At 40.5% G+C, this 16,667-nt stretch overlaps 1 protein-coding gene across 19 annotated transcripts in view; it reads right to left on the bottom strand.

Annotated features, from left to right (window-relative positions):
- Positions 1 to 16,667, bottom strand: part of CACNA1C (calcium voltage-gated channel subunit alpha1 C) — a 476,152-nt gene that overhangs the window by 129,618 nt on the left and 329,867 nt on the right. For all 19 annotated transcript variants that reach the window (XM_042889407.1, XM_042889395.1, XM_042889394.1 and 16 more), the window contains exon 9: positions 15,249 to 15,421. In XM_042889407.1, coding sequence (XP_042745341.1) covers positions 15,249 to 15,421 — 173 coding nt within the window. The remainder of the gene's footprint in view (positions 1 to 15,248; positions 15,422 to 16,667) is intronic.

The following is a 16,667-nucleotide window of genomic DNA, read 5'->3' as shown; positions in this document are numbered from 1 at the left end:
TTGAAAAGAAAAGAAAAGAAAAGAAAAGAAAAGAAAAGAAAAGAAAAGAAAAGAAAAGAAAAGAAAAGAAAAGAAAAGAAAAGAAAAGAAAAGAAAAGAAAAGAAAAGAAAAGAAAAGAAAAGAAAAAGGACAGTGAAACAACAGAGGATCTATGACATTTTCAACAATACTTTGTGCTAGTGAAGAAATCAGAACTGCACATTCCAAGTGGGTCTGCAAGATCTCTCTCTCATTCTTTAAGATTTTGAACAGAAGAAAGTGGGGTAAGCAGCAGTGCCATCAAATGTGCTTGAAACTACTCAATAAATGATACACAGACACAAGAAGCATGAGCGCATCGCTTGAAAATCAAAAAGATTCTAATAATGCAGACTGGCAGGCATCTAACAAATAAGAGCATGAGAGCTGCAAACATTGTAGATAATGTGTTGGGAAGGGATCCAAAGGTTGATGAAACAAAATGAATAAAATAATTAGCAACCAAGAAAGTGCCCTGAAGAGAGAATAATCAGCAACTAAAAAAAAAAGACAAAATCCTTCTGACTTTCATCACTTTTGTCCCTCTAATAATCACAAGGCCACTTATATTCTGCACACTTGCATTGTTATTAGTGGAAATTATCAGCACATAAGCTTCAAGTCCAAATGTGGTTAATGCAGGTCATGTGTTTCCTTAAATTCCTGTGCAGGAGGAAACTTCTGCATCTGCCCATCCATAGAAATATACACCTGGGTGGTGAATCAGTAACTTTGATGAGGATCTCTACTTCAGCAAAAGCATCTTTGTTCTTTCAGTTCACAGCCCTATGAATCTGTCTTCCCTGCAGAGTCTGGGAGAAGCAAAAAAAAAATTACAGAAGCCAGTTCTAACTTGATCTGCTTAGGTCATCAGAAACACTCCAGGGAGTGCTGCTCACCACCTAGATTGCCAAGCTTTAAAGTGACTGAGATGCAGCACTAGCTGTTTTATGTCATCCCTGTCTGTCACAAGCCATTTCAAGGTTGGTGACACCTGAAGACCTGGTAAGTGGTCTACGGTTTATGAGCTTGAACACATAAGAGAATGTGTCAGGACAGCAGAGACTGTGCTTATGTTTGGATGCTTCAGTGAGTCAGGAGCTCACAGTGCAAATCTTTCCCAAGAGGAGCTTACACAGCCCTGCAGCTGGGAAGTTTGGGCAGGGATTGTGCCTGGGCTGAGAAGAACAAGAAGATAGGTCTCTCTGAGGACTGTCTTGTATTGAAGAAGGAAATCATTCTTTTGGAGGCTGGCTCTTGTTGGCAGAACATCATGCAAATGAAAAGTGAATGTGGGGGACAAATTCTATTATTTCAAAGGACAGTCATGGCACCTAGGCAGAGGCTGGGTCACAGGTGAATAAGCTGTTGGAAAGAACAACAGAAGTGACTGATTATTTAATCTGAGATATGCCTGCAAGCTGAAAGAGTGGTCTATGCATGCCCAATATCTAAAGGGAATCTATAAGAAAAAAGGGGAGAGACAATCACAACAGACTTTAGCAGGATCTGTTTTGATAGGAAAAGGGGAAATGGTTTCAAACTAAAGGGGGGGGGGGGGGGCGGGAGATTTTGATTAGATATGAGGAAAAAGATTTTTACAGTAAGGGTGGTGAGGCACTGTCACAGGGTTGCCCAGAGAGGTAGTGGATGCCCCATCCCTGGAGACACCCAAGGTCAGGCTGGACGGGGCTCTGAGCAACCTGATGTACCTGTGGGTGTCCCTGTTCACTGCAGGGGGGTTGGACTGAGTGACTTCTAAGGGACCCTTCCAAATCAAACAATTCCATGATTCTATGTTAAGTGCATGCTGGAAGATGCAATATAGGAGTAGCTTATTTAAAATATTTGAGCTTTAATATTATCAAGAAAAGAGAGCAACAAGGCACTCCCTGAGCAGTCCCACTGCACAGGATGTGCCTGAGAGAGATTAATTTTCAGTAAGTGCAGACATTTTTAGTAGCGGGCTTCATTCGGGATGCATGAGAAAGATCATGGGTAATGATCTTCCTGATCATGAATAATCAAACAGTTCTGTTCACTGATCAATGGGTAATATAAACACATGCATTAGGTATAGGCCACTCTTAAGCCAGGGCTGTGGGAAAGTGATGAACCCTTTCTGTACTCATAGATCTCACTGACAGATTCTGAAAACGAAATCACCTCTTCTAGTATGAAATGCACATAAATTTCCGCTTTTAAGCCCTACTCTGTTACATTTCTTCTGTGCCTAGTAAATAAAATGCTTGCAATTTTGTCTGCTGCTCCTGCATGTAGTGTTCTTTCAGACACTTTCGCTAACATAATGACTAGTCTGATACTAGACACTATTATCACAATAACGTGAGTCAGAAGCATGAGACATGCTAGCTGGGCAGGCCGAGTCACTGTGCAGCCAGGAGAAAAGCAAAGAATTCAAGTTAAAGAGTTTTGTCCTTAAAGTCAGCTTGTCAAACCAGTAATTAAAGCTTTTACATCTCTTGAGTAGAGCACCAAGAATAGGTCAATTACACCAATCCAAAGGAATAGGCATTTTATTTTAGCCTAGAAAGAATAGATTCTTAGTTTGCAAATACTTGGAGCACTCAGGAGAGTGAGGGACTGATAACAACAGCTTGAGCTGAGCTTAGCGTGGGCAGGTGTTATGCAAGCTTCCCTCACACAGCTGTGTTAAAGCAAGTAATTAGTGACCTGGCATAGCCATGCTATTCTGCTCATGGTTCTTCAAACAGCTAGATAATACACCTACATTCTGATCTGCACATCTGTGAGGATCCATGCAACTCTGCCACTGAAGTATTGCTCTGATGTTTAGCCCTCCTGTTATTTTATTTCAGCCTCTGGTTTTTAATGCCATTGGTAACCTCCCCATCTTGATCTCCACTGACTCCCAAATGCACCTACTAGTGCATCCCCTGCAGATCTCTACAATTTGCTCTTCATAGAATCACAGAATTATCAATGTTGGAAAAGAACACTAAGATCATTTAGTCCAACTGCCAACCCATCACCACCATGGACGCTAATGATGTCCCTCAGTGCCACTCGTAGAGTCATGTTTGACTGCAGCCATTCTTCAAGCAGGCAAGAAGTGAGGTACATCAAGCTGTGCCCTGTGAACTGTGTACACAGAAATGAAGGTGTAAGCAGCACTACAAACATCCATGGACCCTTCAGCTGAATTTCAATATGGGCCTCAAGACCTAAAAGACCAGATCTCTCATCTGTTGACTTACCTCTACAACCCTGCTCACTGAAGAGCTGCTGCAGTCAGCAGGCAGACTCAGTGCCACAGCTATTTTCAGTTCCCCAGTTGGAAACATTTCCCTTCCCCTGCCACCTCTGGGCTTGATGTCATTTATGAGATAACCAAGATGAGAGGCTTGCTTTTCTTCTCAGGAGCAAACCCAACCAGAGATTTTTATCCTATTAGCAGACTGTACTGGAGAGGATGGGAAGGTTCTCATTCAATAAGTAAATGTGATTGGTCACAGAGCAAGTGTGTAACTGCTCTTCCATCACAGCCGTGCCTGTATCAGGGTCCTGCCACAAGTTTTCCAGGCTTCCACCAAAGTGCTGAGTGCCATTCACAGCTGTCAATCCTCAGCTGTGCCAAAACTGGCTATCAGATCAGTCACACAAACACACTGCTCAGCTGTGTAATGTCATCCAGACGGCCTGTCACCATGCTGTGCTATGGGGACATCACTGCCTCACCAAGCTCCCATCAGCTACAGCTCATCACACTGCTCCACCATGCTGCCATCACAACAGCAGGGCCGGCTGTCTAACCCTACTTGCATTTAAAACAAAACACTATTATTTTTGCCTCCTTGTGTGACTGCTTGTGACTGCTTGTGTATCCATTTAAGAAAGCAACTGGCTGCTGGAACTAAGATAGCTGTGAGGGGCAGGGAAGAGGAGGACATGGTGTTTCCCCAGGGGAGCTCTGTTAATGCTCTTCCTGCCTCCCTCAGTCTGCCCTTGCTCAAACTACACTTAGTTGGCTCTTACGAGGCACTGGATGGCATTTAGAATGTCCCACATCAGCTGAAATCTCCTAGCTTGCACAAAACTAAAGCATAAAGCCTCAACTGCTGTATTTTATCTGCCAGTCTATAATGAAAGTCTTGGGTACCATGAAGTATCTAAAGTGCTATTCCCTTCTATATTAGCTTTGCTTTTCCAGTAAAAGAAAAAAAGAAAAAAAAAAAAAGGAATTATAAAATTACAATACCACCTTTTGCCCATTCAGACTCTAAACTCTTGGAGCCAAAACTGTCTTTGATTTCTGTACATACCCCTAATTTTTATTTGTGTGTCAATGTCAGGCACACTTTGGCCCTGATGTCATCTGGCAGTAATGTAATATGATTGATTCTCACCCTCAGCAGCTGTTCCTACCTCCAAACATACGTTCCCTGTCCATCAGCAATCATTATTGAACACCATAGCCTCTCTTCTGACAGTTTGCTATATCACATAAAAAAGTCCTCGGGGTTGCAGCTGCTATCCTGCTCCACTGATGCTTTTCTCTCAGTGGAGAGACACTTAAGGCTACATCTGTGATAACTGTTTTTCAAACATACAGCACTGGTCAATCTTACCGACTTCAGCAAGAAATGCTGAACACTCCACAGTTTTGCAAATCATTCTGTGAATGCCCTTATAGTGATCTAAGAGTATACTTTAAGCCTCTACTTAAAAGATCTGGCCTTGCTCTACATATATACATTCAAATTGAGGGTTTATGGCATTTCTTCTTAAAATTTTCTGTAGAGTTCATGGCACTGAATGCCTTCTGCACCTTCCTAACCATGGGAAATAACACACATACAATCTGTCAGGAGGTAAGGCAATGGCACTTTCCTCAAAGACAGTTGCCTCTAATGTCCCTTCAGGAGAAGTGGAATCACAGTGTAAGCAGATAAATCTTGACAGCTTCCAGAAGTACTTCCTAACAGGGCAGGTGGAGATTAATTTATTTGCACGGAGGTGTCTTCCCCAGCTATATAAACAATGGATTCTCTCTAAAGCCTTACCATTGAAGATATTTCTCTGTAACACATTAGTACTAAAGAGTATTCCTACATCAACATAAGTCTTTCTTCCAGCAGGCAAAACAGAGGTGTTATCTCACCAGACAGTCTTTACTAGGGAAATAGCTTTTATAGCAGATAAACTTAATGTCCTATCAACATAAATGTCATCCTGTCTGTGCTGTAGCTGGTCACACTTCACTGCTCTAGCAGTGCTCAGTGTGGCCTTGTGCTCCAGGTTACAAGGATCAGGGAAGGGAGGAGCTTGAAAAACTGAAGTTAGACAACACTAACCAGATCCTCAGCTACAAGACAGGTGAGCACGTGCAGATCACCAAAACATTTTCAGTCACAGGGAATCTAACTTTTTTTTCCCAGACATGAACTATAGCACACTGGCAGCTTATTTAATTTATGTGGCGTTTGATTCTGTAAGGGAATAGAAAGAAAAAAATTAAGCCACAGGCACAGTTGTGGACTTTGTTCTCACACTTCCCTCCATCTTGTGCAACAGTGGCAGCAGCAGAAGACTCAGGAGGTGCTCACTGCAACAATAGTCCCTGGGTCAGTTAAGCATCTCAGATCTCCACTAAACACCAGAGTCCCTCCAAGGAGCTGGCTGCTTGGGTCAGACACATGCCTGAATTTGTCTCAGCTCCCCTAAACTGAAGAGTTACTCCACTCCAAACAATACCAGGTCTCCTGATGCTGTGTTGGAGCAAATCAGAATTATAGACTGCAGAGTTGGCCATAGCCTTATCCTGAGGCTTCTTGAGTACCGGCAGTCTTTCTTCTTTTGCTCTCCACTCAAACAAAGGCACCCATTTGTCTTCTCCATATCTTCCTCTTGAGGCTTGAGCTAGATTTCATTTGGGTTAGATGGGATTTAGCTAACTGCAGCAGTAACCATCAACAGAGAAGAAAGAAGGATTTCAAAACAGTTGCCCACATTTTTTTTTTATGATTAAAGCTTCCCTTCAGCCACAAAGGAAGGAAGAGAAACTAGGAAGTTGTGAAATCTAAGGACAATGAACCTAACTGCTGCTTTTTAATAAAAGCTCAGTTGTTAAATTACATTACTAATTAAAAACAATTCTATTGATTGACTTAGTTAATTACAAAGTGAACAATCCATACTTCCAGGGTAATGAGAAAACTGCATTGAAGTGTATAATATAACTACAGCGCTTTTCCAGGGAAGGAAAATTTTTCCAGACCATCCTGATCAAATCAATAAATGCCTTATGCTATACAATAAAAGATAAAAACTCTGGTATAAAGGACAGAGCAGTAGCATCTCTCTGACTGAGAGATGTCTCTGACTCTCACACTGAGAGGGTGGGTGGCCTTCAGAACATCATGTAGCCTTTTTTGTGCCTTTTTCTCTAAACTAGGTCATGGAATCATAGAACGGCTTAGGATGGAGACCTTAAAGCCCACCCAGTCCCAACACCCTGCTGTGGGCAGGGCTGCCACCCAGCAGCTCAGGCTGCCCAGTGCCTCATCCAACCTGGCCTTGAACACCACCAGGAATGGGGCATCCACAAATTTTCAGGGCAGCCTTTGCTCACCACTCAGTGAGTAAAAAATTTTCACCTAACATCTAAACTAAAGCTGCGTTCTTTTAGTTTAAAATCCAATCCCCCTTGTCTTCTAACTATCAGATCATGTAAAAAGTCCTGCTTGTAAGCTCCCTTCAAGTACTAGAAGGCTGCAATGAGGTTTCCCTGGCACATTCTCTTCTCCAAACTAAACAAGCCCAACTCCCTCAACCGACTTCATAGGAAAGGTGCTACAGCCCTCTGATCATCTTCGTGGCCCTCCTCTGGACCCACTACAACTGCTCCACATCCTTCCTATACTGGAGGACCCAGGCCTGGATGCCAGCCTCCAGATGGGCCTCACAAGGGCAGAGAAGAGAGGGACAATCTCCTCCCTCTCCCTGCTGGCCAGCCCTCTTCTGATGCAGACAGGGATACAGTTGGCTTTCCAGGCTGCAAGGACACATAGCTACTCACAGCCAGCTTCTCATCCACCAGGACTTTTAAGTCCTTCTCCGCAGGTCTGCTCTCAATGAATTCTTCTGTCAGCCCGCACTCATATCTGGGATTGCTCTGACTCAAGTGCAAACCTTGCACTTGGTCTTGCTGAACTTCATTAGACTCTTATGTGATCAGTTTTAGAGCATGTCCAGTTCTCTTCCTTCCATTGTGTCAATTGCATCTTTCTGTTTGGTGTCATCAACAAACACACTGAGGGTATACTCAATCACACTATGTAGGTCATTGATGTTGAAGAACACTGGTCCCAAGATGGAACCCTGGGCATACCAATCACAACTGGCCTCCATCTGGACACAGAGTCATTAACCACAACCTTCTGGCTGTGACCATTCAACCAATTCTTTCTCTAATTAATAGTCCAGCCTTCAAATCCATATCTCTCCAATTTAGAGATTAGGAAGTGCTGCGGAACTGTGTCAAAGGCCTTGCACAAGTCCAGGTAGATGACATCAGTTAATTTTCCTTCATCTACCAGTGCTGTTCTCCGCCATAGAAGACTGCCAGGTTGGTTAGGCATGGCCTGCCCTTGGTAAAGCTGTGCTGGCTGTCTCATATGAAACAGGCCAGAACCTTTTTTCCCTATCCAAGTGTTAACTTATATATAAGTTTTAAAGAATCAATCTAGTAGAAGAAATATTTCTAAACATGAGCTTCAAGTAGTTTTTAATTTCTCTTTGTTGAGAAAATTAATTTTGTCCATCTTTGTGTCTTACCATTTTTCTTCTTGGAAAGAGTGAGGTGAGGAAGACAAACAATCCAGGATAAAGGCCCTACAGCTACCTTGTTCGTTAACTGAGATTTCAAAACAGAAAGCAACATAAGTCAGTCAGTAGGGAAATCTACTCCCAGACTTGTTTTCCAATGGGGGAAAGGTCAAATTGTTGACATCATAGTTTTGGTGACATTAATGGAACAGAGGGCAAAAGTGAAAGTGGTCACTTTTAAATGGTAACTTTACTTTTTGTCACAGCTACCTTCTCATTTCTTTTGGTGATATCTGTCATTTTTTCATTTCAGGATATAAACGTTTATGTGGGTGCAATTCCATATTTCCACATATACAGGTGTGGAATCAAAATGCTAGTAATGATGGTGGTTCAAATTCAGGACACATACAATGTCATTTTGCATGACAGTGGAATTATGCACTGGGCAAACAGCAGTATCTGGACTATGCAGTCTTGTAAGTGGTATCAGATCTGAAATATCTCATGCTCTCCCTTTGGTGGATAACAGCTGCATGGAAAAGCCGTGGATGAGAGTAGAAAAGCCTCTAGTACATCAAGACCTAACATCAGACAACATTCTCTAGTGCTGATGCTTGCTTATTTTGTTACTAACCTCAGATAAAACAAATTGGGGCTCAAGTCCTTATCCAGGCAAAATCCTCAGCAACTTCAGTAGGAGTCTTGCCTAAGGATCATAGGAGTGATTCATCCCAGTGTAAGAACTAACATCCCCAAAGCTTTTTCTAGGCAACATGCTAACTATGGACTCCAGTCTGACATTGGAAGCACAAACCCATTTTGCAACATTTCCACACAAGAAAAACAAAGCATTTACCAAAGCATTTTACTAAGTGTGCACAAATTGTGGTATTTGTCCAAAGAACAGTTTTTGAGCTACTTTGGATATGGCAAGGTAGAGAAATGCCACTGGGATTGCTTTCTACAATGCATGGATAGAGCAAGGCACATGTCTGAGAGCTGCTGACACTCCTGTCCAAGCAAATCATGGTTTTGGACCTGTGCAGCTGACTGTATGGAGGATGTTTTTTCACCCTAGGAAAATCAAATATGTGCAGTAAGAACCAGAAAACCCCTATTTTGTCTCAGTCTCCAGGTGAAAGAGAATCAATGTATCACAGCTCCTAAACCTTGTGAAACTCCTACCAAGTGCCCAAATGAAATACCCACAATTGTTGGCACTGTAGCTAACCTTTCCCTAGTCAGCAGATGATTATTTTCCACATCAGCTGACAATGACAAAGAAGATGATAGTATGATTTCTTCTTCTTTAGATGATGTTTTAACAGATAATAAATCACTTTACAGCACTGGCTTTTCTTTTGCCATATTTATGCATGGAAAGCAAAATACAACTAGGTTGTATGACACACTCTGAAATAACCAACTAGCTTTAGAGGATTAGACAGACAAAAGTTTTGATTTCAAGACAGCGCCTCTTAGAGCTTTTGTTTAGATTATCTTAAATCCCACATGAGCACAGTGTTTTATTATTTGCTATTTGACAATAGGTAGAAATCATCTAATCAGTCTGTACATTCTTGGCAAGGAGTTGCCCAGGGTTGCCCAAGGTTGCCCAAGTCCTTCCATATGTATATTTAATATACTGGGGACAAATTCTGCAAATGGAATTAGAATAAATTAGGGTGAACGGATTTACCATCAATAGATACTTTCAAGCATTTCAAATGTGCTCTGGTTAAACAACACACAAAAACTGCACAGGGTTGCATAGGATTTAGTGACAACTTTCCCTATAATCGGTGGAATTTATTTGGTACTCACTGAAATCAATGGAGTCTCCTTACAGTATGGAAGTTGACTTTGTGGAAGAAAGTCAAGTCAACAGGAACTGGACAAATAAAACCTAAGTAGCCTGAACTTTTAGAGAAATGTGGTCATGCTTTTATTTCTGTTATGAAATAGAGTCAAACTACATACTATTGAAGCTCTTGGGAATAAAGCCCTATTTCAGTTGAAGTTACTGAGGCTGCCTGGTTCTAGAGTTCTCAAACTCCTTTTTTTTTTTTTTTTGGTTTGAACCATCAGCTCAGCTATCCCGTTCTCCTTATTTCTCTCCCAGAATTCAGAAGCACAAAGCATGAAAGACAAAGATTTTCTGAAGTTTCTAATGGTCCATAGGATCCCTATTTCTTCTCAAAATTTTACCTTGCACCTGAAAATTTCCTCACTGTTTCAAAAACATTTTCTCCTAGGGCAGACTCTCACAAAACTGAGATTAAATACTACCATGAAAACATAGTGCTGTTCACAAGAAACAATGACTGTGTGGGTAAAAATAAGGCTGCAAGAGATGCAAGTAAATGTTTCCAAAGGTCACAAAGATACCGGAATAATTGCTCTGAAAGTAAAAACTGAGACCTGTTGTTAAAAAAGTATTGTTCTTTAACAGCTTAGATTTTTAAGAATTTTAGAATTTTCCTGTGTTTCTCAACTTCATCATCTTCCATTGTGCATTTTATATCTCCACTTGAGCTAAGGCATAAATTTACATGTACAGTCAAGCCTTTCTCCCCTGCATCTTTCATTATTTAGTGTACATTCTGAAGTTTTGCTATATGTTTTGATAGGCAACACGCTGACTTGCAGTGTTTTTACTGCTGTGTTACATGAAAATTTGATTATTTACAGTAATCAGTCCCATTGCAATAGAGCCCTGGAGTATGATTAGACTTTCGATTTTCTGTTGGGCAAGCTACTTGCAAATCAGCCCTTGAATTTACGGTACTACCTTGGATATGACTTAACTAGAAGAATGAGTATTCCTGAATGAATAGCTCTGTTACCAAACTCCAGGCCAAACAGTAAGCTCTGTCACTCCTATAGATATTAATGTGGTTGTGCTCACATGGCAGGCAGCATCTTCAAATAGGACTGAAATACACTGAAACAGAGGGAGGGCAAAATCTGAGCAGTTAGAAACATCAAATTACTTCTCCATTGCCATTCACAGCTTTTTACTGACCTTAGTGCAGTCAGTGTGAATTTTGCCAATTAACTTCAATAGGAGGAGAATCTGGGTTGGACTGAGGTTTCTGTTCCTGCCTACAGCAACACAGATGCATGGCAGAACACTCTCAGGAAGAATAAAAAAGGGCAAATTCCCAGTTGCTGTGGCAACAGAAGGGATGATTCTCTTCACTATCACGTAATTTTGAAATTCAGTATGTGCTTTGTGCCATGACATGTGTTTCTCTCCTTTGTCAAATTTATGTTTTTTTCCCTTGCAGGAGGCCCATCAGGAAAAGAGCATAGGAGAAAACTATTAACACAAATAGCCCCTAGAAGCCTTTTCACATTTCCCACCTCATACTTTCCAAGATAGAAAAAGCATGTATTCAAACAAGTGAAAAGAACTGCCTTCAACATACACTTCCCGAAAGTGTAGATGAATTCAAACTGCTCTGTGAATGCTCTTCAGTGAATGTGAGATGACTGGTATAGAAATGTCTGAGAAGAATGCTAAGACCTCTGCCACAGAGAACATCAGCCAAAGGCTGTCCACCTTCTTTTCTCACCCTCTCTTCTATTGGGTCCCTTCTTGCTGTAGTTCTTGGATTTAACCATTTCATTAAGGGCTGTAAACACCCAGTGAGACTCAGGGCAAGTTTCAACATCTTCAGGAAAGCAGTGGAATATACAAAATGTGACTTATGGTGCCCAAAAGACTTACAAAGGCAATCAAACCAAAGGGGATGCAAGTGCAGTTCTCTTCCCTTCTTCTTCCTGTTCTCTGTTCTATAGGAGGCAGTTCCCAGGCTGGCAGTTCTCTTTTCAGGGTAAGAAGACAGAAAAACTGGTCTCCACAGCCAAGGACAGAGAATAGACTGGAAACATATGTTCTCTGTACTTGGGATGATTCAGTTTAGGTATAGTACCTGGGCAAGAGCACAGATGGTGGAAACTGCTGAATCTCAGAGTTGCAGCTTTATATTAGCTGAGATTCTACTTTAATATTTTTACTAAAAAAAAAACCCACAACACTACTCCAAAACTGCATACAACTTCCATGGGGAAATTGAAGAAGTAAAAACTAGCATGACTTCTTTAAAATAATAGTGTGAGTCATTATCTGGAATCTAAATCTCCTAAGCATCAGCCTAATATAACCAAAGCAAAGGCAACTAAAGTGAAGGGTTGTTCAGCTTGGAGAAAGAAGGTTTTTGGGATAACTCATTGTGGTTCTTCCACTATTTAATGGAGGGTTACAAAAAAAAATTTCAAGCTGGTGATAAGAGAAGGGGGAGTGGGTTTTAAACTAAAGGAGGGGAGATTTAGGTTAGATATTAGTTGGCTATTCTTTACTCAGACAGCACTGAGGCCCTGGCACAGCTGCCCAGAAAAGCTGTGGGTGCCCCATCCCTGGAGGTGTTTGAGACCACATTGAATGGGGCCACATAGGTAGGTACAGTATGTATACCTGAAGTATACCTTCCTCCTGTCTGGTGGATGAGGCATGACAGTCAAGCATGTCAACAAATGAAGTGAATATGACACCTTAGGAGAGAATGTCTGTAATCTATTTGGCTTTGAAAATGGAGTAGCACTTGTCACGTGAATATAGATTGAAATTCAGAAGTATCAGGAAACACAATAGAGCTTAACCAATGTGATACCTGTAATCGTACAAAAGTATATACAGCAGCCTACTGGAAAAGAAAAAGGAATGTGATTTATGAAGTACGAATAACCAAAATACAAACTCCTCAACTCTTTAAGGTGGGAGTAAGCACCAAGGTATCTTTATTGGCTTGAGGGCTGGGGCTGAAGATGGGAAACCCAAAGTTGCTCTTTACCTTCCATATTCAGTGGCTATTGGCTTCTATATCAGAGGACGGCAACACAAAGACCCATTACTTTCAAAGTTAAAAAAGCCCTTGTCAGGAAGGAGACCAAGGTACAGCACTGAACAGTATAGAATAGTATAGACTAGCAAAGTTGGAAAGGGACTTCAAAGATCATTGAGTCCAACTACCTGACTACTTCAAGGCCAACCAAAAGATAAGGCATGTTATTGAGGGCATTATCCAAATGGCACTTGAACATAAAAGACATGAGGTATCAACCACCTTTCAAGGAAGCCTGTTTCAGCATCTGACCATCCTCATAGAAAAACAACATTTCTTAATGCTCAGACTAAGCATTAGAATAGCTTCTGCTATTATCTTGTTCAGAGACTTCTTAGCATGACTTTTCCCTCATACATGGCCAAGATCATTCCAGAGCTTTCCTTCACATTCTAAGCAATTCCTATCAACAAAGGTGTAATAACTGCTGATACCCGTTTCCAAGTCTAGTCTGTCATGTAGCAAAAGCTGATTAAGGCAAAGAGAAAGATATACTGTTCAGTAGAGATTGGTTAATACTGCTGTCCTTACACTTGGTATTTAGAACCAGTGGCACTGAAGATACTGCATAAAAAGTTTGGAAAAGAAATGGATAACAAGTTAGTTTGCTAATAGTGTGTAATTCTATCATTAACAGCCAACTGTGAGAAGCTCTTGAGAAACTGTCAGATATAATACCACCAATTTTTTTAAGCCCTTTTTTTACAAAACTCACTTTATTAATCTGAACAAGAACTGAAAGCAAGCTGGAGATACGTAATCTTCCAGTTCTTAATATCACTACACAGAAAAGGAGTTTGTTAGCTCAAATTTGGACTGACCTCACCACTTTGCAATGAATGCAATGAATCCACATCTGTCTTATCCCAAAAAACTTTTACCAAAGCATGCTTATTTTTATGTTCATTAAAAAGAAAAAAGTTCAAATGAGAAAGTAGCCCTGGCAGGTTCACATCACAGTACCTACCCCTCTGGCTACAGTTTTCTTTACCAGGCATGCCTGTAGGAGGAATTTACTTCCCATTTAAGTAAAGGGAAAGCCTCCTGGTGACTTCACTGACCCACCTTGTGACAACCAACTTCCCCACTCCAATGCCATATTGAGCATATCAAGCACTATCCATTACAGTGGTGTTATTTTCTTAATATTGAACTCTGTCTACAAGGAAATGAAATGGGATCACAGATATGATCTTCCCTACATTATATTCCACGGAAGAGCAAATTTTGGCCATGAGTAGTAACATAATCACTGATTACTCAGGTTAAATGATGAAAGTAAGCTGTAATTCCTATGAAGGCACCAACATAAAAGTAACCTATCCTGGGAAAGTCTGAGCAGGTGTCCCCAGAGACTCCCTCAAATCCAGACACTTAGCTATGAAGGCTATGACTTGATATTAATGACCCCTATAAGTTTTGGGGGTTTTTTTTCTCCTTTTTTTTAAATGTTGTGACAACTATAGGGAGTAGTGCTCAGTCTCCTCAAAAATCATAAGAATCTGATACTACTCTTCCTTTTTTTTGTGTAGGTTTAACTTTCCGGTGTCCAATCTTCCTGGACACATATGGTTTTGATCTGATCACGCCATGGATTTTGCTTATTTGGTAGTAAGAGAGCTATAGGGAAAGGCTTCACGTCTTCTCTTCCAAACTCAAGCTGGGATAATGCAGATTTAAATAAGGAAAGCTAAATGTAGCACCTGTCTCCATTAGCTGCGTAACTGCCTAAAGGTTCAAACTGACATTTCCCAAGTATGTGACCTATGATGACAACTGCTAGATGTTTCTGAAGTGATTCAAATACTGGTAAAAGACAAGGTGGAATTAAAAGACAGAGTGAAGGTAGTTAAATGTAAGGAATCTTTGCTTTCTTCAAACTCATAATTCTAATAAGAAGAGAGAATTGATGAATTCTCATTTTGTACAAACATATTCTCATCTCCAAAACAGAAGTAAAAGAGGTAATTCCCTTGCAAGAAATGTCAGAAAGCTTAATTCCAGCCTGGCAAAAGCAAATGCAATTCCACTGATTTCAATGGAGCCACAGATGGCCAACTTAATGTACAACAGGGTTGATCTGGCCCTTCTCCCATACTGTAGCATTGCTTTGCCTAGAAACCTTTGCTTTCAAAGTAATTAACCATGTGTCAACAGCCTGCAACACTGAACTGCAATTAAGTAAATGAATAGGAGACATGTATATTTTAAACCTTATCCCAGTAGCAAACTTATAACAGCAAGTATTGATCTTTTTTCTGTTTAATACTAGGTTCTAATGTCAGTACTACAGACAAGAATCTGAGGATCTGCAGAACAAAATCAATTATTTTACACATATTTCTCCCTCCCATGTATTCCAACATGTATTTCACTTGGATCACATACGAACATAGTGAGAGCCTCAGGAAGAACTTGCTCTGCTTTATGGGCAATCTCAGCACTGGAGCAGGTGGGCACAGGTTCTCTTGCTAAAAGCAGAGAAAGACGGACAGAAGAAAATTGCTTACTGTTTCGAGGCTTCTCCTCATCCATGCCTTCATCTTCATTTTCTGGGTCAATATCTTCTGCTTGAGTTATCCAGTCTAAATAGCCCTTCAAATCCTCTTCTAGCTGTTGCTTTTCCCGTAACTTTTGGAAATCTCCCCGAGCCTTAGCCTTCTCTCTTTCCTTGGAAAATTCCCTAGCAAGAGGGAGGAAGGAACAGGATGTGGGTGGAGGGAGAGGAAAAGATTGAAAAACAGTGAGTTAGATTGATTTCCATTAGAAAGTATCCATATCCTATGTAGTACACTGAGCCTTCCCTATTCTTTCAGAACAGACATGTGAAAGGAGTATCCTTGCTACATACATTTGTAATACAGTTGGAGTGACCACATTTTTACTAATGCTTAGGAGAACATAATTACCTTTTTTAATCCTTTCATTCTCAACATTTGTTTGATAATTGAAATAAAACTCACACGTGGTGCTTGTGTACAGTATCATATACCTTCTAATATTCTTTAACACTTGATATTCTCCAACACTTATCCATAAATATCTAAGTGAATAGCAGTCAACTCAATACAAGGATGAACTGTTTGACAATAATCTGACATCTGGAGAGTGAGACAATGGCTCTAATTTTCAGCCAGGTCTCAATCTGTCCATAAGATTATAGGTATAATCACAACTAAATGACACTAATTGTAAGTGTAAGTAATGATACTCACAATTCTATACACAGTTAATTATGAGCAATTTCACCCATGGGAGTGGACACTCTATTTGAAAATTTAGATTTCAGTGTTTCATAGCATCTGGTATTCAGGACTATTATTTGAAATGAAACTTATTTTTCAAATCTCGAGTTGGGTAGACAAACATAAGCAGTAATGGATTCTGCCAGAAAGTGAAACAGAGTAGGCATCTGATTGCTTGATGGAAGACCACTATTGGGAATATGGACTTAAAAGAGAGGGCAGAGCAACAAGAATTTAATGTTGCTTAGCTATGATCCATGATGTTTGCTTTGCATTCTTTACATCTGCTCTGCATTTTCTTTCTGTCTTTCAGATACATCTATACTCTTACTTTTTTTCTAGAAATGCCAATCTATCTCTATTTAAAGACTCTCCTGTGGCTTCAAGCCAGGTTTTAATACCTGTATTTTAAAAAGGAAGCTTAATAATTGTAAAAAGTGCTAGACTGAAAGTACTTAAACAGTAAGCCTTATATCTGCTGAAGCAGATCACTACACAAGGCATATACAACAGATAATACGGCCCACTATGTCTAGAAATGAGAGAAAAAGTCATTCTTTCAAATGGATTTTTCATTAGCCTCTCTGTTGATTGCTAGAGATAAGCAGAATTAGAGAAAAGAGAAGAGAAGAGAAGAGAAGAGAAGAGAAGAGAAGAGAAGAGAAGAGAAGAGAAGAGAAGAGA

This window comes from Lagopus leucura, unplaced genomic scaffold (assembly GCF_019238085.1).
Source record: "Lagopus leucura isolate 7727_CA_CO unplaced genomic scaffold, USGS_WTPT01 Super-Scaffold_100159, whole genome shotgun sequence".
NCBI classification, from domain to species: domain Eukaryota; kingdom Metazoa; phylum Chordata; class Aves; order Galliformes; family Phasianidae; genus Lagopus; species Lagopus leucura.
The sequence above is the reverse complement of the archived record's forward strand: the minus strand, read 5'-3'. Positions and strand labels throughout refer to the sequence as shown.